This window comes from Scleropages formosus, chromosome 9 (genome assembly GCF_900964775.1).
Source record: "Scleropages formosus chromosome 9, fSclFor1.1, whole genome shotgun sequence".
Taxonomy (NCBI): Eukaryota; Metazoa; Chordata; class Actinopteri; order Osteoglossiformes; family Osteoglossidae; genus Scleropages; species Scleropages formosus.
This window is the reverse complement of record NC_041814.1, coordinates 29562202-29589021: the sequence shown is the minus strand read 5'-3', so window position 1 is coordinate 29589021 and position 26820 is coordinate 29562202. Positions and strand designations below refer to the sequence as shown.

Below are 26820 nucleotides of genomic sequence, written 5' to 3'. Positions count from 1 at the left end.
TGTGAAAAGGATGTCTTGGAGAGACACTTGTTCTTCAAACCCGTTGGACAACAGGTCCAGAATCGAAAGTCTGTGGTTCTCTGTTTTGGCTCTGATTTGGATGAATGGCGCTCCCTCTGTTCCTCAGAGCTGCTGTATCCCTTTCAACATTTAGGAAGGGACTCAAAGCACACCTCTTTCAGACCCACTTCTTTCCTAATCTTCTAACAGCTCCATAAACTTGTTTATATCATCTGTCATGATCACCTTTGTGTTTCTATCGATTCTATATGCAGCTACAGGCAAAATGTGTGTAGTAAAAAACTGTGGTACTGACTGAGCATCGATAAACTCGTGTCTGTAACTAAAGGGCTTCTTCCATTGTAAAACACACACTTCTGTTTATTCTGAGCTGAACATCATTTTGGAGAAAAGGGTCTGCTAAATGAAATAATGTGACAACTTTCCTATGAACAGCGCCTCCTGGCTGCAGGACCACTAATACTTCACAATGTCTGTCTTGGACACTGTACAGATGTGTGTCGTGGGCTGGTGAATGGAGGGGATGTCATGGTGCAGTGGGCTTGGCTGGGTCGCACTCTCTGGCGGGTCTGGGGTTTGAATCCTGCTTGGGGTGCCTTGCAGCAGACCAGCGTCCTGTCCTGGGTGTGTCCCCTCCCCCTCCAGCCTTGCGCCCTGTGTTGCTGGACTAGGCTCCGGTTTGCCACGACCCCACTGGGAACGAGTGGTTTCAGACAGTGTGTGTGCTGTTGAATGGAGAGGAGATTGTGTGTATCTGAAGGCTACCTAATGGTCTGGGCCTCGGCCCCGGATCCCGTGGAGGTCTAATGAAGATGAACATCCACACGCCTGTTGAGTCTATTGAGCTACTCTTTCCACAGGAGTACTCCAGCTGGTCTCCCTCACACATCTGAAAACACGTTACCACAGGTTACACTCTAGATGTTGTAGTCCGACCCTTCAAAACCTTCAGCAGCTCCACACCCATCTGTATTTCATCGCCATGCGAACCCCACATGACTCCACAACATCCCCATACTATCATTTGCTAACAGTGGGGTCCTTAGGATCCGAACCTCACCCAGTCGGGCCTCGTGGGTGAAAAGGGCAACTCCCTTCAAGACCTTATGGTGTCTTCAACACTACGTGACTAAGAGCACCCCCTGCAGGTGATGGTTTCAACGACCCAGCTCCTGAGACTCTGCAACCTTCCAGCCTCCTTCCATGCAGTCCTTTTATATTCCGGTAATCAGCCCCCCCGTCGTCTGCAGGGTGAAAAATGCTGTCAGCTTCTATCACCCCTGTCTTCCTGCCACGGATCAGACGTCGGCTGGGAGATAAGAAAGAAAAAAGCCATTCTACTTGTTTAGACCAGCGGGTTACTGTTGTTTCCCACCTTGCAGCGGCACCAGCATGGTTGCGGATGGGAATAAACCATCGCTTTGAGTTTGGACCAAGGAAGGCTTGCCCTTTTCACCTAATGAGATCCACCATGCCTGCCTCTACCGGATGGGAAGGCGCAGGATGCATTGATTTTTGTTTCTTTCATTTGTTTGGCCTTTTAATTTTATTTATTTTTTTACCTGACAAGCGTTTGTCAGCTTTTTTGAGTGTTAAAATAAACAGCCCAGCGAAGACACCTGCTTCACCTTATTTCGCTCGAACTGATGTGATGAATTTGTGTTTTTCAAGATCACCGATTTGTCTCCTGCAAAGCTCCCTGATACCTGCAGGACCTCATCACTCCCTACACAGCAGCTGGAGCACTGTGCTCCTCCACCTCTGGGTACCTAGTGGTCCCACTCAAAAGACATCTAAAATCGAAAGTCTGCCAGTTTTCAGTTTTGATTCCAATGTGATACAGAAAACTTCCTCCATCCCTCATAGCTGCTGAATCCTTCCCAGAATTCAAAACAGGTCTCAAAGTCATATCTTTCAGATCCATTTCTTCCTGATCTTGTGAAAGCTCCATAAATGAGTCCAGCAGCATCTGCTATGATTATCCATACATTTACTGTTTGAACAGCTACCTGAACAATGCTGGCACATGCCTAGGTGAACAGGTTTGGGGTGTGACCAGGTGGGGAATGATTGCGAGAGGAGTTATGGTTCTTCTTATTCTTCACTCCGTTGTTCCCCAAAAAGCCAGCATCTTAACCCTCTTCTCTCTAGGCTCTCACGAGTCTGAAGCTTAGCAGTATATTCTTGATGCTTGGGTATGGCCAGGTTGGGGCAAAACAGCAGAATCAAACAAGCTGTGCTTTAAGGCAGTAAACCCTCTAAGAAAGCACCTGGCAGAGGATATGGGACAAATTTTTCACCCTGCAAAGTTTTACAGCTCCAGACTGAAATTACACATTACATTTACCTGAAGCTACTTACCCTTTTATACAGCTGAGTAACTTTACAGGAGCAATTTAGGGTAAGTACCTTGCTCAAGGGTACTACAGCTGGAGGTGGGATTTGAACCTGTGACCTTTGGGTCCAGAGGTGGCAGCTGTAACACCCACACTAGCAGCTGCTCTTAAGATGTATTTATTAGAAAAATAATGATCAAATGTGAATACACAACAGCAAGCATCAGCATTCTCAGTTTTGAATCGGCACAAGACGAAGTGTCAGTGGATTGATCCCGATGCTCTGCTCCAGCAACGCCGCCAGCAGGTGTTCGGACAACGTCAGCAACTGAACGTTTCTTTTGTCTACGGTTTTGTGGAACTCCACCGAACGTTACCATCTTATGACAACAGAAAAGCACCCGCGTCTTGTTCATCTTCATCCACAGACAAACTTAAACCATCTGGGCACTTCTTTAGCAGAATCCCTGTGTATACCATCATTTCTTTCTAAATAATCCTGTTGTGACACATTGCTAATCAACAAATTCAGAATGTGAAACGTGGCTATCGTTATTTTCCATCCAACCTGCGATAAGTCTCACAGCTTCCGCAACAGAAAGCCTACTTGCCGTCTTGCAGACGACAGCAGTACAAAATGGCCGACAGGAAGTGGTTATTACATCACTCCCACGATCATAGGTCAAAAAGGAAGTGACATCAATGGAGGGGAGGGTAGGGAAAGATACCTGAAAAACCATGACTTACAAAGTTTTCAGAAGTAATATTGCACAAACTAGCAGTGGGGTATGACGTTTTCCACGTTAGCCTCCAGGGCTAATAATCCCGTGTCTGTGTCTGGAGCTCTTTGTCTGTTGTCGCTACACTTTCGTTCACGAAGAATTTCATGTTGCTTTGCAGAAAAGCATCTGTGAAAGGAATAAATGTAAAAAGTAAATGCGTCGAGATTGTTTTGCTAACCTTCAAACCTCGACTTCCGTGTTCCCCGGCGAACGTGCGGCGCTGCGCGTTACCTACGCCCTGCCGCGTCCTTCGTGCTTCAATCACACGCGCACACGGATGAAAAAAACGTGCTCGTGCTTGTAACCAGGTTGCCGGCTACCACGTTGGGGTTATTACTTTGTTATTACTGCTTCTTTGCTCCACTGAAGCTCTTGTCCAAAGACTCTTACGATTGTACGCATTCATTCAGCTCTATTGTCCCATAGCCATTCAGTTCCACTAACTCCTTCAAGGATACTATATCCCAAAGCGACTTGAACTGAACACCTTCCGGTCCTCCATGTCTTTAACTACCACACTGAAGGTTTTTCTGCTACCTCTCGTCCCCGGGCCACCCGAAAGTCATAATTAAAATTGGTTCAGCCTAAGTAAGTTCTCCGAGAGAAAAGTCCCATTGACATTTTTGATTAATGGCAGGGATGTTGCTCGCTTCGGGTGGGTATTGGGAAAAGGTCCAAGCTGACGGTCGGCCGACGAGACGGCTGAGATGGGACGCGTTAACCGAGCTATCCTTTGCGCGTCGACGCGTTTCCGATGGTGATCCATCCCTCCGGCGCTCCAGACTGTGATCGACATTATGCTTTGCCTCTGGATCGAAGCGTTTGGAGAAAAGAACTGTACTCTGCAAAACAGGGTAAAAGTTACGTGAAAGTTAGAAGCCTCTAGGATGGCAAGGATTTAGGACAGAGGTTGTAAGGTCTGTGTCCTCTATGACTGATTCCACTGGAGGTTGTTTCCACGTCCTGCAGTGCATATTCCTGCCATGAACTGGGGCTGAAAGGGTTCAATGAATCAATGGTTCCCCTCTTTGGTTGTTCTGGAGTGGATGTTTTGGCTTAGTGATTTACCACCTGCGCCAGAAGGTTGTGGGCTCAGTGCCCAAGCAAGACACTTCTACTGAACCTTCTTACATCTTTTCTGACCTGAAGATAAAACCTTCAAGTAATCACACTGACAGAACAAGTTAAAATGCCCCTCTCATTCAGCAGTGCATTGAACCATAAATCACTTTTTGAGCTCAGCAACCATTTTAATTCTGTTATTTGGCAGATATTCTAACTCCGTCTATATTACGTTTTTATTAGTATGTACTAAACCGATGAAAGAGGCTTTGACAGATGACAAGTGAGTGTATGCGTGTTTTTGAGGACAGCCAGCAAGTGATGACATAGGAGCTGTCATCTACTGGTGTGGTGACAACACCGCTGTCCCCTTGCTGCCCCAGCGCTGCGGGGGCTTTTAACCTGGATGTTGCCCCCTATTGACCCTCGCTGTCAGTCAGGAGCCTTTCTCCAGTGTCTTTTTGTTACATACCCACCATAGTCCCCTGTGGTCTGAATGTCGTACTCAGAAGGGTGTTTCTGTGACACAGTCACCTCTGTCAACATTTCATATGATATTTGATTCTATTGCTCTTGTTATTAAATTTCTGAATATTTACACTGAATCTTACACTGTCCTTCACTGCCTAGAGGGTAAGCAGACAGCATAATACTTAAGGATGTTATCTCAGAACCTGCAGGTTCCTGGTTTGAATCTTGCTGTAGTACTCCAGTTACATTTCTTGAATTGGTAGGTAAAAATTACCCTGCTGAATAAAAAGGTAAACCATGTTAAGGTGCTTCAGAGAAAGGTTTCTGGTAAGTGAAAAATGCTTAAAAGCAGGCAGATTTTTGGACATTAACACCATTTATTTAAAGGTGTGGCTTGAATAAGGTGAAGGTTGTTTGTTTGAGCCCCACTCACAAGCAAATTAAATTGAATGGGTCGCTTACTCTAAGTGAGATCAGCCACGATGCCATAATAATAATGTTTCCAAAGGACAAAAGCAGCCCATCAAGACAAAACTGGACTTCTGCTCGCATACTGAAGTGAAACCATGAAACTTGCCAGAAGAAAAGCCGGTTTATTGAAGCGTAGAGTGTGGTTTCTCGTACTTTGTCAAATTTATGTGCTGATCTAAAATTCTTGTCCTTAATTTTGACTGTGTATTTTTAGCAACTTTCAGGAGTCTGGGAAGTGGTTTTAAAAGCAATTCAAAGTGGTTTCTGGAATTTATAGCATCCTGGTGAAAGCATATTGCTCTGTTGTCCTGGCACTGGCCCTCACTCGAACCCACAGCATTCCTCACTCATTGTAATAGGCATCAGGCTCCAAGTCTGAATGACAGTAAACTAGTAAATGCTCTGGTTCTGTCAAGTCTGACATTCCCTGCCCCCAAGAATGTCTTCCTCCATAACTAAAACTCTATAGTGTCCTCATCACCCTACAGTGTCCTCAACAACACACACCCTACAGTATCTTCAATGCCCTTCAGTATACTTGGCACCTCATAGTGTCGTCAACATCCCTACAGTGTCCTCAATGCCCTAGAGTATCCTCAAAAACCCTACAGTATCCTCAACAACGCACACCCTTACAGTATCTTCAACGCCCTTCAGTAAACTTGGCACCTCATAGTGTCGTCAACATCCCTAGTGTCCTCAATGCCCATCAGTATTCTCAAAAACCCACAGTCAACAGTATCTTCAACGCCCTTCAGTATCCTCAACACCTCATAGTGTCCTCAACAACCCTACAGTGTTCTCAACATCCTAGTGTCTTTAACAGCCTAAAGTGTCTACAACAGTGTCCTCAACATTCTAGTGTTCTCAGCAACTTACAGTGTCTACAATACCTCACACTTTCCTCACCACTCTGCAATATCCTCAACACCCTATTTTGTCTTCAGCCCTAAAGTTTCAGCAGTGTCCTCTACACTCTACTTCCTTCAGTAGTGTTCTCAGCCCCCTACAGTGTCCTCAGCAGTAACTAACACCATGCCGTGTCCATAATGTCGGCAACATCAACAGCATCAGAATCAGTTTCATCACTTTTAAGCTTATGCCGACCTTCCTCGAGGGGGACTGTCCTTGCTGCAAAAATATCAAACTCCTGCCCCCCACATTGGAGGATACAGGCTGTTGTGTGATGCAGAAACAGGATCCCCCACCCTCCTACCCCACACAACCCCACCTGACCCCTTCCCACATACACACTAGATCCTACCAGGCCCCACATGTGTTGCAGCTACTGTGCGCCGTCAGAGCTTTCTAACCCAAAGTGAAAGTTTAATAATTCATCCTGGCCAGACCCTGGAGAAATGCTGCTCCGTGTAAACATACGCGGTACAAGGCGGCGGGTTTTTTCATCACCCTGTTTTAATTTTGTTTTTTTTTTTTTTTTTTTTCGTTACTGCCGGCTCAAAGCATCACTCTCAGATTGCAGAAAACAGCCATCGCTCCTAGTGGAGGACCGAGGGAGACCTGCAGTTTGAGAAAATAAGTTGTGCTTTCACCGAGTAAAGAGACACCAAGCAGGTCACATCATCAGGAAGGACAGTGATTTGTGTCTAGGGGGTTGCTGGCTCAAACCCCAGGAAGAACTCTGCTGTTGTACTCTTTAAAAAGGCACTTATTCCAAGTTGAGCAGCACGAGTTAAACATCACCACTATAAATGATGGCTTTGGATGGAAGTGTCTGCTAAGCAAAGCAATCTGGAATAGGATGTCAGGTAAATGAATAGAAGTGGAAAAATCTGAATTCCATTCATTATCCGACTGTAACTACATGGACGGGTCTCGTTCTGTTACACATCGGCTAATACTGGGACCTGCAGCTCAGCTCTGACCTGATTAGCACCCAAGAAATCCGTCCTCCGGCACCAGCACAGGACAGCACCTCACATGCACAAGGAAGCAGCAGAGTAGCATAAGTCGGATCTCATTTCGGGTCACAAAACAAACCCTTGCCGCGGTCCCTGCACCTAACGCCCTTTTGAATGCGCTTATCTGGGCACGCTTCTAAATCAACCAGCATAATCATTCAAATGGGTGTGGGAACTCACCTCAGGTGACCTGAGAAGGGCCAAGGAACGGATATCAGCCCGGTTCCTGTTGAAATGTGTGACGCTCAGGAGTGGAGACGTGCGTTCTGGTCAGGGTTCAAAGCCAGGGTAAACCTCAATACAGCTGGATATGACTGGAGATGACTGGACCCTCAAAGACAGCATCATGTGTACAAACCTTGGAAACATTATATGCAGATATAAATCAAACACACAGACACAGTCTGAAACCACTTGTCCCAAGTGGGGTCGCGGCAAGCCGGAGCCTAACCCAGCAAAACAGGTCGCAAGGCTGGAGGGGATACACCCAGGACAGGGCACCAGTCTGTCAGAAGGCACCCCAAGAGGGACTTGAACCCTAGACCTAGCAGAGAGCAGGACCCCGTCAAACCCACTGTGTCACCACATCCCTGTCTAAAGCAAATGCCTGTGTTTATTTTAAAATTTTTAATAATAATTTGTTTAATGATGGAAAAGCCTATGTGCAGCTGTTTCATAAGGTGAAATTTTTACTACATGAATTTGGGTAAGTACTATGGAGGGTGTGGGTTTCAAACCCAAGCTGATCAATTGCAAGGCAGTAACTCTGCCCACTTCCCCACCTTTTGAAACTGTTAAATTAATTTTTGTCTGTTCTCTGTTTTTTTCCTTTCTCTTTCACACACTTACCAGGGTGGCAAGATCCCGGTACGATGGACCGCACCAGAGGCCATCGCCTACAGAAAGTTCACCTCGGCCAGTGACGTGTGGAGCTATGGCATTGTCATGTGGGAAGTGATGTCGTTCGGCGAACGGCCGTACTGGGACATGAGCAACCAGGACGTAAGTGTTTCCTTGACATTTTGTTAAAATCAGTGCTCTTTATTGGTCTTATCCTGATGCCTTTTTTTTATTGTAAGCTGAATTAAATTTGACACAGGGCCACAGGAGGGCACAGTGATTAAGGAGCTAAGCATCTGCACGGTTCCTTTAGTGATCAGATCTGCAGCCTCTGCTGCATCTCTGTACCACACAGGGTATTATACGGAAAAATGAGCAGTAAATAATAATAATAATAATAATAATAATACTAATAAAGCTCACCTTTTAGCAACCAATCTCAGTCTGTGGATTTGCACGATGTAGCTGCCCAGAGCTGATACAGTACCGATGTTGGAAGCATTCAGCGATTTGAATCTTCCGCCTACATACCAAATTCAGAGCGGGCAGCATAGGGACTTGATGCTGGCATTAGTCTTTAATCGAGATCTGTGTTTAATAAGCGCAGGTGTAATTACAGCCAGACGCCTGGGGCCCATTCTGAGCAGCATCATCTTCAGTGGACAGGCATGAGGAATCTGCCGGCATGTCCTTCATATTCCTATACTCACCAAATTGTGATCTACCATATGTGCGTCTCTGTGAAAGAGGCCCCAGGAAGCTCATTACATTTTTTCTCTTATTATTATTCCTATTAGTATAGGATTTAGCAACATCTACACTTACACCTCATCTCATGGACACAATTCCACCACAAGCCTGTAATTCATTTTCTTTGCAGCTCCAAAGTCATTTTAAATTAGTCAGTAAAATGTAAATAATTAAGACGCTCCTCAATATATTTACAGAGTACATTCTGTAAAAGTCTCAGATGTTGTTGTAATAATAATAATAATAATAATAAACATTAAAAACTTTATATTTTAGTTTGGGAACTATTTAAATTAAATATACTTCGAAATTGCAAAAAAAAAATTCAATTTAATTCATGGTTAGAAAATTGTAGGTAGCTGAAGGTTGTAAGTCGCTCTGGAGAAAAGTGTCAGCTAAATTAACAAATGGAAATGTAAATATCCACAAACACCTGTTCAGTTCTCATTGCATTCCTTATTTTTTTTTTGCTACTGACAATTAAAAATACCAGACACAGGCTGTGAAAACTTTGGAAGCAACACGAATTAAGGTGATCTCACTCTGCTATTCGGTTTGAATGCTGTTTACTGCCACCTATTGGCTTGGCATGTTAAACACAGGTCACGTTTCCTCTAAAAAAAAAAAAAAAAAAAAAAAAAAAACATAGAAAATAGATCTGAATAAAATGCTGGAAAACTGGAAAATGTTTGCATCTTCTAACATTTCCAACTCTACCATTTATAAAACGCGGAGCCAAAAAGAAATTAATTCATAAAGTGACAGCACAGCACTTTCCTTAAGCTCCAGCATGCTCTGCCAATCATAAAGGCCACCGTGGCAGTTCTCATGCCTCTTGCTACAGTTTCGTACAGTGCGTCCCTGGCTCTCATTGTGAGGCACGCCATACATCATCTCTACTCGGTTCAATTTAATTCAATTTAGTCCGTTTGCATACTTTGCCCTTCCCAAAATTGTAGCCCCAGAGCACTTAACACAGAAAGTGGCAGCAACATAACAAATAGCCCCAAATTAACAGTAGCAACAGCATCACAAATAAGGCTTGAAAGCCTTTTAACATCATAGAGTTTAAAGTGTGCGCATGAAAAACCAAAATAGGAGAAAGGTGGACAAAAAAATGGAGAACCTCTCGGGGTTCAAAGCCAACTGGCTGCCGATCCTCCCCCCAGTGGGTGCCTAACCTTACACAGTAGAGTCCCATAATATGTTTTATTTTATGACATGTCAGCACTGATGTATGAACATGGTCGTTTTGCTCCTTGCAATGTGTGAAATGTACCAGAGGTTTCCTCCTGATGAGCCTTCAGGCAAGCTGTGGGGCTCTGTTGACCCCAGGGTCAGGACCACAGAAATACTGACAAAGAGTAGGTAGGAAATAGAAAAAGAAAAATCCAGCCTGAAGGCAGCTTGAATGGAAGTCTTTCCTCCCTTTTCCTACTGAAGCGTTTCAAAGATGTCAAGACAGAGGGTGTGATACTCAACCAGGAGGCCACGGCGCTCTTTGTATCACGTTTAAGAAAGCGGCACGTGGAACACAGAGGAGGAAAATGATAGCGTTTCTTTCCTCCTGCTCCCAGGTCACTCACTATTATCTCATAGCTTACTCAGGGAAGATGGCTTTGTGGTGGAGCCCTTGCATTATGAGCACCTCTATTACCAGCAACAGGTTCTTTCGCCATGCACAATTCCCTCGTTTCAGCCCATAATTCATCTCTCTGTCAGATTCAGACGAGAGGCAGTGGAAGGGGTGGAAGGCTAGTTTGTTGAACTCTTCAACCTTCTTTCTCCCAACTGATCCACTTTGATGCATTTTGTCTGGACCTCATGATCAGATCACGGGAAACTCTCGCTCTCGTGGAAGTTGTGTACCTCACAGTTTAACACTGTGGCTATTGCCAAGCGAGACGTTTATGGAGATTAGGAAGTCTGTTTGAGAATACAACAGCTGCTTCTCCACATGGATTTTACACTCCAGACTCTTCTAAAGTATGCTTTGTAGGTACCGAAGTTCACGATCCTGTCTTGTTGATATTATCTGCTGGATGGTAAATAGGTAATGTATACTGGTATGTACCAGAACCAGGGCCTTTTTTCCAAGGTCCTGCGCTGGTGCTATATTTAGACAAACCTTGGCAATGCCTTGGGCTGCCAACATCTGCAGGCATCAAATTTTGGTAGGAAAACCGAAAAATAAATTGTCATCTTGGACAAATTAAAAAACCTTGCTTCATAATAAAGTTTTATTAAAAAATTGACCTGCCATATTAAATTTTGTGTAAAGACTTTGCAGGTAACATTTTCCATGAAACAAACTGTCGCTTTACTGTGTAGCACAGTGTGGAGAATCTCAGTTTTGATAGCAGGCTGAGCAAGGGAACCTGGGAAGGCACCACCATAATCCCATCAACTATGGCCCATAATCCTAGTAGCCAGCGGTCACGACTGATACTAACCAGCAAGGCTCTGCTTAACTTGTTCCATTTTCTCCCCCAATCCCTTGAACCCCTTCAACTCTTTGGTCTCTTTCCTCACCATCACTCTCTTCCTTTCTCTTTTACTGTTGGCATTTGTGCTACTATCCTCTTATTTACTCAATTCCCTCACTCCCTATTTCTTTCATCCTCCATCTCTTGTTGTGGTCTCCCCTCCTTGACCCTGCCTATCCCTTTCACCTCTGTCCCAAAACCCTACCTCTCTCATCCCCATCATCATGCTTCCTTCTTCTCTCCCTTCCCACACCCCATCCTTCCTCTGGATACCTCCTCAGGTGATCAATGCCATCGAGCAGGACTACCGGCTGCCACCACCCATGGACTGTCCCACCGCACTGCACCAGCTCATGCTGGACTGCTGGCAGAAGGACCGCAATGCTCGGCCCAAATTCACCGACATTGTCAACACACTGGATAAGATGATCCGCAACCCTGCCAGCCTGAAGGCCGTGGCTACCATCACTGCAGTGTGAGCATCTGTCAGGACACGCACGGCGACACGCGCCGACACGCGCCGACACACTCCTTCAGCCACTCGAGCACCGAGTGAGAGATGTCCCATTTTGGAGGCATGTTTACAGGCACACTGCAGTGTGTTTATGAATCACCGGCCTCATTATCAATGCCGAATGCTATAATGTCTGCCTCGGTGATCTGCTCCCTGGAGATCTGGTACAATGACAGATGCTTGTATTACATTTTTGCTGCACTGGCCATGCAAGTCGTATTGGATAGGAGCACCAGCTAAGGAATATAATGTGAGTGTAAATGTGTCTCGGGGGGTGTGCCTGTGAGCCATCACTGACGGTAATGCTGACATTTAGCGTTCTCACCCCCTTATTCCTTTAATGCTCAGTACAATGCAGTACAATGGAATGCAATTTACTCTTATATAGCGCTCGCAGACTCTGAGTACAGTCACAGATTACAGGTAAAACACGACACACCAAAGAAAAATGATTGACCAGCACATATAACTCAACTTTGTAAGATAAATAGAAGGATATATTTGTTAAAAATTTCCTTAAGAAATAAATAAAATGCAATTACCGTTCTTTAAGACAATACAGTGAGATGAAGTGGCGATGAAGTGGCCAACTTGCAATGAAGGAAAGGAAAACAAAAAGTCCAGATTTACAACAAACTGGAGAAAATAAACCACTAAATTGGATTGTAAATTGGGATGACTTAGGATGGGAATAGTGTAATTAAAAACTATGTAAAATATGTGGCTGGCTAATGATCAGTCCCATTGGTCTTTCCTCCACTCTTGCCTTCAATGATTCTCCTCGCCTCTTCCATTTTCTCAACTCATGCCTTCAAATTTCTGCCATGACTCTGCTTTTTCTCAAATAAATTATTTTTTCCATCTCCTTGCACCACTCTTTCTCTACTCATGTGCAATGCCTCGCCCTTTCTGCACTTCCCCCTGCTCCTCACCCATGTCTCCCAGGCCTTCCCAGCCCTTGCTGGATCGTTCCGTGCCCGACTTCACCGCCGTTACCTCAGTGGAGGACTGGCTCGGAGCCATCAAGATGACCCAGTACAGGGACAACTTCCTGAGCTCCGGGTTCACCTCTCTGCCCCTGGTGGCACAAATGACCTCTGAGTGAGTATGGTGCCCCCCACAGGCTTCTGCCAACACTGCAATATTATAGGAATATTGAAAAGGGGGTTTCATTAGCTCTTCAGCTAAACCAAAGGACAATAAAGATTTTCAAAAAGATGTAAAAAATCTCAATAAAGTTATTTGTCACTGATTATTTAAAAAGTTAGCAGGAAAAATGGAAATTTTTCCTTGTGAGCCAATGACTTGTTAACTTATGACTCATCAGCTGACCTGTTGGCTCCTGCCACTGATCTTCGATTATGAAATAAGGGGATCAATAGAGACCAGAAAGAACCTCACTTGGTAGCCAAGTAATTTGTAGGGGGCATCAGAACTGAGAAAAATATATGATGAACCAGAGCACGCAAGATCTTTTTGCAGGTGAACAATGAAACATCTGAAACAGTGGAACAGTTAGTACCTGCAAACTGCTCGGTGTGACCTCAGTGTCATTTGATTTTAGCGAACAAGATAAAATTTTCACTTTGCAGGTTGTCATCATGACAAAAAAAACGGGAAAAAAAGCGTAAGGCAGATGCACTCAGCAGTCCTACGCTTGGAATCAAACCAAGAGCGTGCTGAGCCAGCCCCTCCCCTGACCCAGTGCTAGCTGCTCGTGAAAGCCGCGCTCAGCAGAGATCACCGTAAGATTAATGCCGGTCAGAAAACATGCCGCGCAAAGAGAGGGGGAAAATCGTGAAACAAAGCAGGATCATACGGTCCCTCTCGGTATGTTCCTGCACTTACTGCGTCAGCAGCGCAGCAGGTCCGTGAAGAACCTGGAGGAGCTGCAGGGTCAGTCCGCTGGAGAGCCCCGCATTTGGACCAGCGTCATTAAGATCTTATTGGGCTCCATTGTTACACATGGTGTGTGTTACACAGCTCATCAGTGGTGGTCTTTGAGATGCTGACTCCAGTAGGCAGTCCATTAAACCAGGCGAGCATCAGTCTGCTCGATCCACACCTTCACTCAGCCGCTTAGAGATGGGTCCTAAATTGAGGTGAAATTTCAATCTGGAACATCAAAAGTGACCCGACACTTATGGCGAGCATATCGCCGCTTGCACGGATCTCTGCGTTCCTGCTCAGGAAAAATAATTGATCCAAATTTTCACTCAAGCAGACAAATAATCCTCCGTTTTTTTTTTCCCACCAAGAGCATACAATCCACTGATACATTTGAAATCCACTCTGCCTGTTGGGTTCCAGTGCGGTTTGCCCTACAAGGGCCTTGCGGTATCATTAACGTGTCAAAACTTGCAGACTTGTGTAAATCGTAACGGTCATTCCACGAGAACAAAGGTTGCACTGTGTACAAGCAGCTAACGCCGATTGAATAAACGGTCTGGCAGTTTTTTTTTTCTCCCCACCATTCACCATTACAAATCAGTAACAATTCCCCGACACGCCTCGACCAATTATGTCTTCCTGGCTTCCATTTATGAATGTTGAAATCCATTTGCATATGAATGCCGACAGCAGGCCGATATCTTGTGTATCTCGTTCGAAAATTGATGGATTCAGCAAGCTGTTTAAGTGTAGTTATATTTATCTCTCAGCTCTGCCTCGGTCGAACAAAGGGATATGTAAATGTTGAATTCCCTGGGCGAGAGCGACTTCAAGCAGGTTACAATTGCACACCGAGTCATGTCCAGGCCGGTAATTTCAGCTCGGATCGTGCCTGCCATTTAAAATGTCACGCTTGACTTTCTTTCCGTGTCGTTGTCCTGCAGGGACCTTCTGCGGATCGGGGTGACTCTCGCGGGCCACCAGAAAAAGATTCTCAACCACGTCCACTCCATCCAGGCGCAGATGACCCAGTCGCCCACTGCCATGGCGTGACTACAGGGGGTGCCGCGTGGGGGCAGTGAGAAGGCCGCGCTGTGGATGAGCTCCGGCTTGACGGAACACGCCTGGCTGGAGACCATCACCTTGATCTGACATCATGTCCAGCGCAGCTGGAGTGCAACTCCTTGCAATCTCCTTTGCCTGCTTCCGCCCGGCTGTCGCCGTTCACGCCGAGGAACGATGAGGGTTATTATGCAAAGTCAAAAAAGAAATAATAACCTACACTCATACAGGGAACACTTTCTTGAGTCTGGCTCTGGAATATCACTGATTCTGGGAATATTTATTTTGACTTTGACTTCTCTTCCTCTGCTTGGAGTCAAGATGGTCGGAGTCGGAATCCAGGAGTCGGGCAAACAGCTGTGGCTTTTTTTCCGATTCATTTGTTTTCATAAATTCCGAGACCTATTTTTTAGCCATCGTTTCTCAAGAAACACTTGAGCTACCTGAAGAAGTCGAGGAGGGCAACGCTGCTCTTGGACGACTCCAAGCGGCAGCATCCCGATTTCAGATCCATTTGAGGACAACACATCAACGTACAAAAATGCATATATATATATATATAGAAATGAATATAACGTAATTCAGATAAATCTTCATATTGAAGGTGATGTGTAATTAATTTATGTATATATATATACTTTCTCCGCTTGCATTTTTGGCAACTCTCTGTTTGCAAACTGGATTATAAAGCGCACTAAGCAGTGACATGGGAGCCTCGTTTCGTCAAAGCCACGCTTGAACACTTCCACGCTTTGAGCTCCTCGTAAAGGCCACAGACAATGAAGAGCGACGAGCTGAAACTCGGCCAACTTCTGTATAAAGGATTGACTGTGTATTTAAGAAAAAAAAAAAGAAACGTAATCAAAAGAACTTTTTTTTTCTGAATCAAAAAAAGTGTCAAGGTTAACACTAGTGTGACTGTCATTGCATACCTTGTCGGTGAGCGCTTGACGACAAAGACTCGTTTTCTCTTGTCTGTTTTGCTTATTTAATTGCTTTCTTTCCGTTCCTTGTTGGAACCCTTGGAATTGGACTCCAGCGATTTGTCCAAACGCCGGGGCCTAAAAATTCAGGTACATATCATACATAATAACAGTTTCGTTAATTAATTTACGTAGAAACCCCTCCTCCACTCCACCCCCGCCCCCACCCATTACCTTCGGTGTTCTAGAACTTTTCTTTTAATCTCCTCCCAACCATCTTTTCTTTCAATGGCCGTGACAAGGTTTAATTTTGCACTGCTCTTGTTTTCCTTATTTATTTATTTTGAGGAAAGCATGATGGATGAGAGTTGTAATTGGTGCTCAGTAGCTTAATGAGCCCGTAATCGCAGCAGGCATTGAGCTCTGCGTCGGAACAAGGGCCTCAGCTAAACGGCAGGATTGTGTTCGTTTAGCGGCCTCCGGTTTCATGTAGCCCCGCCGGGTAAACCTGCCAAGATCCTCTCCGTTATGCCACCAGATAGGCTGGAACTGCTCTGCTCCGCTGTGTTAAACGGAAATCAATGGAAGTACATTAACAAACTATTAAAGGATGTTCGGCTCTAAATGAGGTGCGAGGTCTCCAGGTAGTTGGATGGAGTTGACGTTGAACTGACGTGCTGGGCTGTAACGCTGAGCCCGGAGATGAAACTAGGAAGTGAACGCAAACAGTCTGACACCCCACCTAGTTTATTTATGACCTATGTGAAGGATGACCGCTGTTGTCATTCTGTACATAATGAAAAGGAACAGCTCTAATAAGGAGGGAGCGGTGACTGTGATACCCCTCCTCCCGCATTCAGGATGGGTACTGCAGCTGATTGAAAGCCCCTTATAGATCGTTGGAAACTTATAAGTATTTTTAGCCAATGCTTTTCTCTAAATTGACTCCTAGTGTGGTGTTTTGAATACTAAGCTATGTATCGTTTTATACAGTATCAATTCAGGGTCAAGGGTACTATAGTAGGAGCTGTGAATCAAATCTGCGTCTTTCGATTGCAAGGTGCTAGCACTAACCGCTGCAACACCTGCTGCCGCATGCCCTCTGCTTGCATGCTTTGTTTACTTTGGTATTTGTTTATGTGCTGCGCCTTTAGTAGAAATGCAGTTTTTTTTTTTTTTCCCTCCATTTTCACAGTGATCCTTACCAGATGAGTCTGAGGCCTCCTTTTACATCAAACACACCAAACGACAACTTTCTCTGGCTTAGCTGGTCTAGATATGACCCAGTCTTCTACTGTTTGTTTATTCAAATTCTATATCCACAATATACAACATGAAATACTCAACAAAGCTGTTAACATTTCTTTACCTGACATGGTAGGATTTATAGGGTTAAATAATACATTTTCCAGGGATTTGCCAATGTATACAGCGGGGTAATGAATGCTCCCCCAGTCAAACGGTTGTAAGAATTAAAGTCAACTGAAAGCACAGGTTTGGAGGTGAAACCTAAATTCATAAGGAACGGGATGTTTGAACATGTGATGTCAGCAGCAGAATCACACTTTTATAATGAATCATAAACGCAGCAATACACACACATGCACACAGATCCTGCACGTATCTATATGGCGGCGCACGTCGGATCCCTCAATTTCCGGATTACAAACCCATTAACCGGCTGACGTGGTGCTCCAAAGCACTCCAAACTGTCACGGGAATTCATCTTCATCATGCCTCTCAAGCCGAGGTGAACGCCAAACCCTCGGGGACCCGTTCCGACACATCACTGAGTTAATAAGCGTCAGGTACAGTGTGTCGGTGAGGTCGCCAACACCTGTCTTCTCAGGAGATAGGGGTCCGGGGGAATCGCATCTGCTGTCGATATGGGGACCATTCATTCATTTACCGCATCTCTGCTGCCCATTAATTTTTCTAATTAACACCGATGACTTCCTTCCCGTGCAAAGTAATTTTGGGCCCGCCGTCTCTGTCCGGGGATATATCGATCGATGAAGGTACTTCGGACCTTATCCTAATCACTGAAGCAATTCAGCTTTTATTTATATATTTTTTTCTTAATTAAGTTGATACTTCCTCCCCACTATCTTTCCATAATTGTGTCTGGAGATGATGGAGTTTTAATAACAGAGCAGGGTAATGGCTTGAAGTGGGTGTTGGCCCATAACACAGCGCTGCACTAAAGCAGATGTGTTCAGTGTGACTAAAGCCATTTTGTGAGTTAGTGAGTGCAAATCCTTATTTCTAACTATCAATTTAATAGTTTTTTAGACTGACTGTTTACTTGCGTTTACATGTGCCAGCTGGAGATGGTCAAAGGCAGAAATACCAGCGGAAAATTCTGGATTCCATGTGGAAGAAAGCAGCTTTAACTTCCTGTTTGAAAAGACAGCGATAAATAGCAATACTGCCGATGCACAAAAAAAAAAAAAAAAATGTTAATTGACGGAATTGCTACCTATTTAGTCTTGTGATTAACGCAGCGTGTGTACTTTTGAAGAAGCCTTATGGAAAAATCATGATTGCTCTGCTGAAAAGGCAGGAAGCCACATATTTGGCCAAGGCCCGTTGCTTTGACTTGAAAGCAAATATGAAAAATGTCTTAATGAATTGTTCTCAGTCCTGAAAAGGAAGCCAGCATTTTTAATGTAAGCTGTAACGGATAGACGCCAGTGGTTTTGTTCCCCTGGTAATCCAAACAGAGAGGTGAATTCGGGAATGGTTTCCTCAACACCAAATAAGAGTCAGTTCACACAGACTGTTTGCATGGAACTTTCTTTAGAACCAGGATCCTGTTAATGTTTTCCACTGATTATCTGTTCCGCACACTGTAATTTTGCCATTAAATAAAAGTGCCTGCGTCTTCCAAGAATGACTGGAAAATTATAATTCTCAAAGTTAAAGAATTGTTTGTGGTAGAATGGTTATTCCACGTGTCGTAAGGGAACCGGTGGGTGATTTGTAATATTATTTAAATACAGTAATTAAAAAAATAACAGCAGCTGTCAAAAATTTTTTGGCATTGACATCTCCCTTAAATTAACAAAGAGAGAAGTGGCCCATACAGGAGATCAATAACTACTGAAATGTAGATAATAGTATATTTTAAGTTTATGTTTCCTGGTTGGGTGCTCTGCATGGGACTTAAATCTGCTACTTTTGAGCATCCGACTACTACCTGAATACTAGTGCCTGAGGCCAGTGGGTGGTATCGTAATTATGGCTCTAGCCTTTCAATTCGAAGGTCCCCGTTTCAAACACCATTGACTAAGGTACTTACCCTGAACTGACACAGAATAAACGCCCAGCAATATGAATTGGTAAAAAAAATTTAAGCAGCATAGTTTACGGCTTAACGCTCTCTTGAAAAAAGGAGTTAGCTAAATAACGATAATAATAGTGCAATAATAATAGGGATTATAATTGCGCACAAATGTGGGAATGAACTGGGGAAGAGGAAGTGGCCAATGCGCATGATTCAGGAATGACTGACGCAGCATGTTTATTCGCATTTTCTCGCTCTGCTTCCGTGTTAAACACACGTGACTGTTTGCCTTAGCGCCGCAGTCCTCTGCACGGAAACGTGCTTTTGCCACGAGAATCTTCTTTCCTCGTTTTCTCATAACCTTCCGAAACAAGCTCCTTGGGCCGCTAATAGGGTTGCTCTGCTTCGTTATATAAAATATTGAATTACTGTGTTTGCATTAGCTTGGATGAGAGGCACGGTGCGCTGCGCTAGCTTAACGCGACAAGGCAGCGGGAGACGATACCGCTTTGATAAAGAGACGCGACAGAGGCTTTGAAGATGGTGCGCGGTCCATTCTCGAAGCCTTTGTTGCCTGGAATATTCGGAGGCATCGGAAAACAGGGTCAGACGTTGCCGGTTTTAGGAGGTTTAATTACTCCCAGGGAGGCGCTATGGAGCTCTATGGAGCACCTCGGAGCGCTCGCGATACGGGCCTCCGCTCACATTCTCGGAGCTGCTGATTGGTTCCCGCGAGACGAGGTCTCCTTTGCTAGGCCGCCGTGTTCCTGTGGCACCTGTTCTGCACAGATAGCGTGCGGCGAGCTAATATCAATTACAAATAAGAGCTAATTACCATCTCATTAGTGCACCACTCCCATTGATGGGGACTTGGAAATAAATAATGGGAAGCAAACAGATTTCTGGTCAGCCTGCTCGACGAGGTCATTATTCCACGTCCCCGATGCCTGGAGATGGCTCTTCGGATGGCTGCGAGGCCTTCGCGTCCTCCAAGACGACTCTTTATTTGTTTTCCCCCCACTTTGTTTTGCGAAAATTGGGGAGGAATGTTTAATTTCCTTAAAGCGATTGCCACTAATGTGTGTCATTTTTCATGGTGCAGATGAAAGGGTGTCAACGTCTCCGCTTCCCCTCTCTTACAATCAGCGCAGCATCCCCAAGCCCCGATTCGCGGGTACGCGCCAAGGCCCGCGTCTCCCCGTACGCTCGGCAGCCGTGTGGCGTCCTCCCAGGGCTCGCAATCGGCAGAGGATCGGCTTCTACTGCCTCGTTACCCCTGTTCCGGAATGTTCTGAGGAGTTCAGCGGCATTCCGTAGTGTTTTCGCGGGGCTGCTTTGAGCCGTTGTGTACTGCTACGGGTGACAGCGACTTTGGAGCTTACAGTGCTGGGCTTGTGCTGCTGGCTTTGAGTCTCCAACCTGTTAGAGACACTTAATCTTGACAGGGAGCTTCTCCATCCCTGCTTCTTTTTCTTCTGCAGTTGATTTATTTATTTTTTAATTTATTTTCTTTATTCCCTTACTTTAAAATGTGAGACGTGTACAGCAAGCTAATGACTTTACTCATTTATAGTGAAATTTTTACCGTGTCAGTTCATGGTAATTACCCCAATGAAGGGTACTGCAGCAGAAACAGGAATTCAAACCCGAGTTTTTCAGCTGCAAGTTGAATTCACTAACCACTTCAAACCACTTCGCCCCCTGCTGGCCCTGCATCTTCCTCTGTCTGTCTTTTCCCACACCCCCCCAGCCTTGTCCCTCTCTTTTTGACTTCCATGATGAGCAAAGGCCCGAGAGGCGCTTCACTGTGGACGTCCTATCAGTTCCTTCCTCCATACTTCATACCCCCTGTTTTCTCTTCCAATCTCACCACGAGGAAAATCTTCTGAGAGCCATCTGTTTTTTTTGTTTTTTTTTTCCACTTTGTTCTTAGAAGAAGGATTATAGACCCACTTTTTAAATCTTTACACTATTATTCTTTGATTAATAATGAATCTAATGCTGTAATTTGTAAAGTAATGATTTTCGGCATTGCTGTCGTGATGTATGTTGACTTTGTGAAGCTGCTCTTTTCAGAGCCGAGTATGCTAATGATGTGCAAATGTAGAAAGAAAAATAATAATTCATTGAACTGTCCCCCCCACCCCCCCGTGCCTTACAGAGAATTGTGGAAAAGGCAAGTGGGGGCGTACAGAGGCTGCCGTGACAGTGGATAGTACACGTCTCTGAACTGCGGAGCCCTCTGCTGGACACTGTCCTTCGAGTCGAGTGTGACCCCCACACTTTGACCCTTGACCCCTGTGGCCCGAACACACCATCGGGGCCGTCGTCGCAGTGCACGCCAGCATGATGGCAGGAACACTCACTGCGTTGTACATATCGGACGATGGGACGGGATGTTTCCTCTGCGTGGGCCCGGGTGTTGGCGCGTGTGCACATCTGAGTGTGTGTGTGTGTGTGTGTGTGTGTGTGTGTGTGTGTGTGTGTGTGTGTGTGTGTGTGTGTGCGTCGTTGTATATTTAAGATTTGTTTATTGTGATGAGTATGTCAGAGTTTGTAACTGTAACTTTCTGAGAAATATTGTACTAAAATGCACTCAATAAAGGCGATCAACTGGACTCCTCAAACGCATTGGTCTCCTGCTGCAGGATTAAATGTCTCATTGAAAACATGCTGGGGGGCATGTGTGAAAAGATGCCGTATGGTGGAATCCCACCAAAGAAGCTATGGCGGCTGAGATCCCATTTATTCATCTCGCTGACACTTTTCTCCAAAGCTACTTACAATGTTAATCTAGTTACCTCGTTCTCTCACACACACACGCTTTCTGAACCGCTCGTCCCATACAGGGTCGCGAGGAACCGGAGCCTAACCCAGCAACTCAGGGCATAAGGCTGGAGGGGGCACACCCAGGACAGGACACCAGTCCATTGCAAGGCACCCTAAATGGGACTCGAACCCCAGACCCACCGGAGAGCAGGACCCAGTCCAACCCACTGCACCACCACACCCCCCTCATTCATACAGCTAGATCATTTTAATGGAAGCACTCCAGGGTAAGTACCTTGCTCAAGGGTACTACAGTCAGAAGGGAAATTCAAACCTATGACCTTTCAGTCCAACAGCAGTAGCTCTAACCACAACACTACCAGCTCATCTCATGTGGAATGTTATGCAGAAAAAGGAAATTATTTTCTTTTATTAGGATGCATTTCTCCCAAAGCGATACACAAATACCATTATTTACCCCTTTGTACAACTGGGTAATTTTTACTGAAATGCTTCAGGTATTAATAAATACCTTGATCAAGGGTACTACAGGGGGAGGAGGACTTAAACGCAAGGTTGCTTAGTTTCATGTCTGCTGGTAGCATGTGGTGAGAACTGCTGCCTTTGAGCCCAAAGGGTACCGGTTTGAATCCCATCTACTAATCTAATACCTTTGTGCAAGATACTTACCTTCAGTTGCCCAGCTGTCTAAATGGGTGAATAAATGCATGTTGCTCAGGAGAAAAGTGTCAACTAAATGAATAAACATATGTCAATGATTCTAGCCACTGTGTCACATAGGTGACTACATGTCCTCATCTTTTCTGCATTTGCAAACTTTTTGCACATTACTGATTTATATGATGCACAAATTACATACAGCATCTTATCATAACCTTACTCTGTTGTGGGTTTAGTAACACCATTCCATGACAGAGGATAGAACTCTCTTATGACACACACACACACACACACACACACACACACACACACACACACACACACACACAGACACACAGACACACACACACACACACACACACACACACACAGACACTTGTCCCATTCAAGGTTGCAGGGAGCTGGAGCCTAACCCAGCAACATAGGGCACAAGGCTGGAGTGGGAGGGGACACACCCAGGACAGGACACCGGGCCGCCAGGCTGCCACAAGGCACCCAAGCAGGACTCGAACCCCAGACCCACAGGAGAGCAGGACCTGGTCCAACACTCTGTGCCACCATGCCCCCTCTGTTATGACAAACTTAACAAAATTTCATGTGTAAACAAACAAATAAATACACACACATTGACTGAAACTACTTATCCCCAGCAGGTTTGTGGTGAGCTGGAGTCCTACCTGGCAACACAGGCTGTAATGTGGGAGGGGGAGGGAACACATCCAGGATGGGATGCCACTCTGTCACAGGGCACCCCAACCAGGACTCAAACCCCAGACCCGCTACGCAACCGCATCCCCCTGAATAAATGAATAATTAAATAAAGGCCTTTGAGGACCAATGATTGGACTTGAACCTGCAACCTTCAGGGAGAACATGCATCACATGCATGTCATATATTTTTTTTATAATGGTATGTGTTAGTGACAGACTGAAAGAACAGGGTAAAGATGTGAGGCTGTTTGTGACTCATGCCACTGCCCCCCCATGAAACCCCTATCCGCATGTCACATGGACCCTGTTGTCGAGCAGCATCACCTCAGCTGTTGGACAGGTGGATGGTACCAGGCTAATCGCTGCTGACGTACGAACCCTCCACTCCTCCATCATCCCCCCACAGTGAACCGCACAAGCGCCATCGATGCAGTCACGCAGGGGATGATGGGAGTTCTAATGAGCTGCCACTCCATCACGTGATAAGTGCGGTGCCCAATCAGACTTTCCAACTTGTCAGAAGCAGTTACTGGAAATGTGACGGAACCACGCTCCCAGACCTTCTCCCTTTCTTCATCCCCCACTTTCCTTTGTTTTCCACGGATCTTTCCGGAAGACTGGATCACAATAAAAGCAGGCAGCCGGAGGAACGGCGCACACGGTCCCAGTGACAGCATCACTCCAGAGGCCCATGCTGTCACAGCAAGTCCAAATTAGTGTAGACTTCTAGACACACACACACAACCACTCACACCACTCATACAGTTGTTTCAGACATCTTCTGTGGTTCTCCTCCTTGCTGTGCGGGATGTTTTAGAAAAACATCGGCTCCCATTTAGAGTCACTGTGGTCTTAAATGTTCACCATTTGGTCTCTATTTGTGCACTGATGAATGCAAACTGCTCTGTTATGGCTTCATAACCATCTCAGGACTAAGCTGTATCTACAACCTTCTAGCAGATGTTCTAGAAGGTCCTGTAGAAGATGGCTTGGTGATGTAAGCCAGCCCTCATGGGTTCCTTTGATATGGGCTTTGCCCTCAAAACTGGCTCTCCGACTGAGTAACTTCAGACCCATTTTAATGTGTCTGATTATTATTAATCTGTTGGCTCAGTTCTTGTACCCTGGGGCTCACTTATTTTTTCACCTGCACTGATTCTTGTTCAGACATTTTTTTTTTTTTTTTTTTCAGTCGATTATATGCCTTAGTTCTTTTTAAATAACATTTTGAATTCGCAGATACATTTTGGGCACGGCATACGCTCAGCTGCACTGCACATGCAAGGAACAATTCACAAATCATATTATAATAATCTGCTTTTTCACAGCTGGAATGCAATACAGCAAAATGTATTGTGAGGTTTGTTGAAAAATGTTTTTCAGGTTCCGGAAGAAAGGAATTCAGGAGCTGACTTTGACGTATGGTGTTTTGGTGCGCCATATTTCCTTGTCAGGCTTTGTGTAATTGAACTTTAGCACCACGTGGCAGAATGCCACCAATGACAAGGAAGCAACCATTGAAAATTTTGATGGCAACACCCATTACAGCCAGTTGTGGGAAGGGTTTTGGGTGCGAGGCCCATGAAGTTACGGATGAGCTCCATACCTGTGAGAGTGGTGAAATCGGGTGTAGGTCTACCATGAACGTGCGAAACTTGCATCAGGTGGTAGTCGGAAAGCAATGGAGGAGTATCAGAAAGAACAAAATGCATTTAAAATAAATAAATTAATTAAGAAATGAATGCTATTTAAGAAGTTTGCATTTTTTTAAAGAGTACTGAAGATGGGCGTGTTGAATGGAAACGGGCGAAACCACAAAGGCTTAGGGTTAATGTCAGGGTTAGTCGAAAGCACAAGGTTCTCACTTCTGGCACTGTTGTGGTGGAACGACATCCCCCTCTCACTCAGAACTGCTGAATCTTTGTCCACATTTAAAAAGGGTCTTAAAACTCACCTCTTCCAGACTCACTTAAGTTCATGTAAGGTGTAAATGTTAATGCGCCTAAACTTTAAAATGATGCCGGATAAACCTTTACACAGCTACTCTTCTAATGTAACATAAATGTTTATGTATATCTCAAAAAAAAAAAAAATTACTAGGAAGGTGATCAGGGATCGTCGATATTCTGAGAAAGTTTTATACAGCTACTCGAGTGATGAACGTTGGTTCATATGATGGAAGGAAACAAACTAACTGCACTTTACAATCACACATCTGCATCTAAGTGTCCCTTTTTGCTAATGTAATAAACACATTGTATTTTCCATGAGATGTATGCTGCTTTGGAAAAAAAGTGTCTGCTAAATGAATTAATGCATAAATGTAAATGTCTTAACCCTAACCCAACCAGCTGACAAGGTGTGGAAAAGGCAAGAGCAATTATGAGGTTTGGGTGAAGGAAACGGGTTCATACCTCTAATGAGTATTAAAGGAAAAAAGCAAAACGTGTCACTGACCAGCAAAGGTATGGACTAGTAGCTTCTGAAATCCTGGGGACAGAGAGGCTGCCGCCGGGCATTACCTGCGGATTAAGGTTGTTAAGTTTCTGTAAAAACCCCACACGGTTCGAGCGGCGCCGCTTTGTACTGCCTTTCAAGTTCAAACCAATCAATAGTCTTGCAGCAATTACCACACAAACTCGGTTTGACAGCCTGGATGCCACGGGGCTAACTTTTAACCGAGTCCACAAGGGGCTGCTCGGGTTCGATACTGCAGAACGCAGCACCAGTGCCTCATGGGTAAAATCTGTCTGTCTTAGCAATAGTAAAAAGCAGAGGGCAAAAACCCAGGGCTGCTACTGGAACATTAGTTCCGGAAGACTGCAGATCACATCCATTAAACCTCTCTGCTATACACCCCCTGTACAAGCTGAAACACACCGCCTTGTGTGTGTGTGTGTGAGTGTATGTGTGTGTGTTTTCCAAGGAAAGTATACTTTTCAAAGATGAGTGGGACCGCAAGTCTGCTCGTAACTTTAGCTTACAACTCCAAAGTCTGTTTTACCACCGAGTCACGATCAATAAATGCTTAATAATTCAGATCTACCAGCAGGTGTGTAAATAATCTGTCAAAGTCTTGGATTTAGCAATAATGAAAAAAAAAAGCTAAAATTGTTCTTAACAAAGTAAATTATAATGAAATCTATTATAAAATCACTGAGAGGTTTCAGTCCTGTGAGAAAAACCACTTGGTGTGTTATCTCACACACCCTATGTGAAACCGCTTGTCCTAAGCATGTGCACGCACACACACGTATACACACACATTGGCTGAAGCCGCTTGTCCTGAGCAGGGTTGCAGCAAACTGGAGCCTAACCTGGCAACACAGGGTGCAAGGCTGAGTGGGGAGGGGACACACCCATGACGGGATACCAGTCCATCGCAAGGCACCCCAAACAGGACTCGAACTCGGGACATGCCAGAGAGCAGGCACAGGCGAAACCTGCCATACCACCCTAACCCCTGTGTTTTTATCTCCTGTGACAAGGGTGGTATTTCATGGTGACCCAGTGGCCTAATGGATAAGGCATCAGCCTCCGGAGCTGGGGATTGTGGGTTCAAGTCCCACCTGGGTTGCAAACTATACCCTTCTTAAGAACCACATGGTACCATTATACATCTATGTGTGTGATGTAGGTGTGGCTCTTCCCTTGATTAAGGTGCCTACCAAGATTGCCCTGGTAAATCACTGTAAGTTTATGTGGATAAAAGAGCTATGTAACACTTGACCTGGTGTGCTTCTGTCTTTCCCTTGGGGAGAGCTGGTAGCACAGTGGTTAGAGCTCTCGCTCTTGCTCTTGCTTTTCCATCCAAAGAGCACAGGTTTGCTCCCTACCTCCCCC

At 45.0% G+C, this 26820-nt stretch overlaps 1 protein-coding gene and 1 non-coding gene across 5 annotated transcripts in view; both read left to right on the top strand.

Moving 5' to 3' along the window:
- Positions 1-15447, top strand: part of ephb1 (EPH receptor B1) — a 200350-nt gene extending 184903 nt beyond the window's left edge. For 3 of the 4 annotated variants that reach the window (XM_029254617.1, XM_018726413.2, XM_029254618.1), the window contains exons 13-16: positions 7918-8067; positions 11423-11616; positions 12601-12756; positions 14490-15445. In XM_029254617.1, coding sequence (XP_029110450.1) covers positions 7918-8067; positions 11423-11616; positions 12601-12756; positions 14490-14598 — 609 coding nt within the window. In that variant the 3' untranslated portion in view covers positions 14599-15445. Of the gene's footprint in view, positions 1-7917; positions 8068-11422; positions 11617-12600; positions 12757-14489 lie in introns of all 4 variants that reach the window. The other variant, XM_029254619.1, reaches the window with a different exon arrangement.
- Positions 15448-26481: 11034 nt separating this feature from the next.
- Positions 26482-26554, top strand: trnar-ccg (transfer RNA arginine (anticodon CCG)). The gene has a single exon. It is a non-coding gene; the product is annotated as a tRNA-Arg (tRNA).
- The last annotated feature ends 266 nt before the right edge of the window (positions 26555-26820 follow it).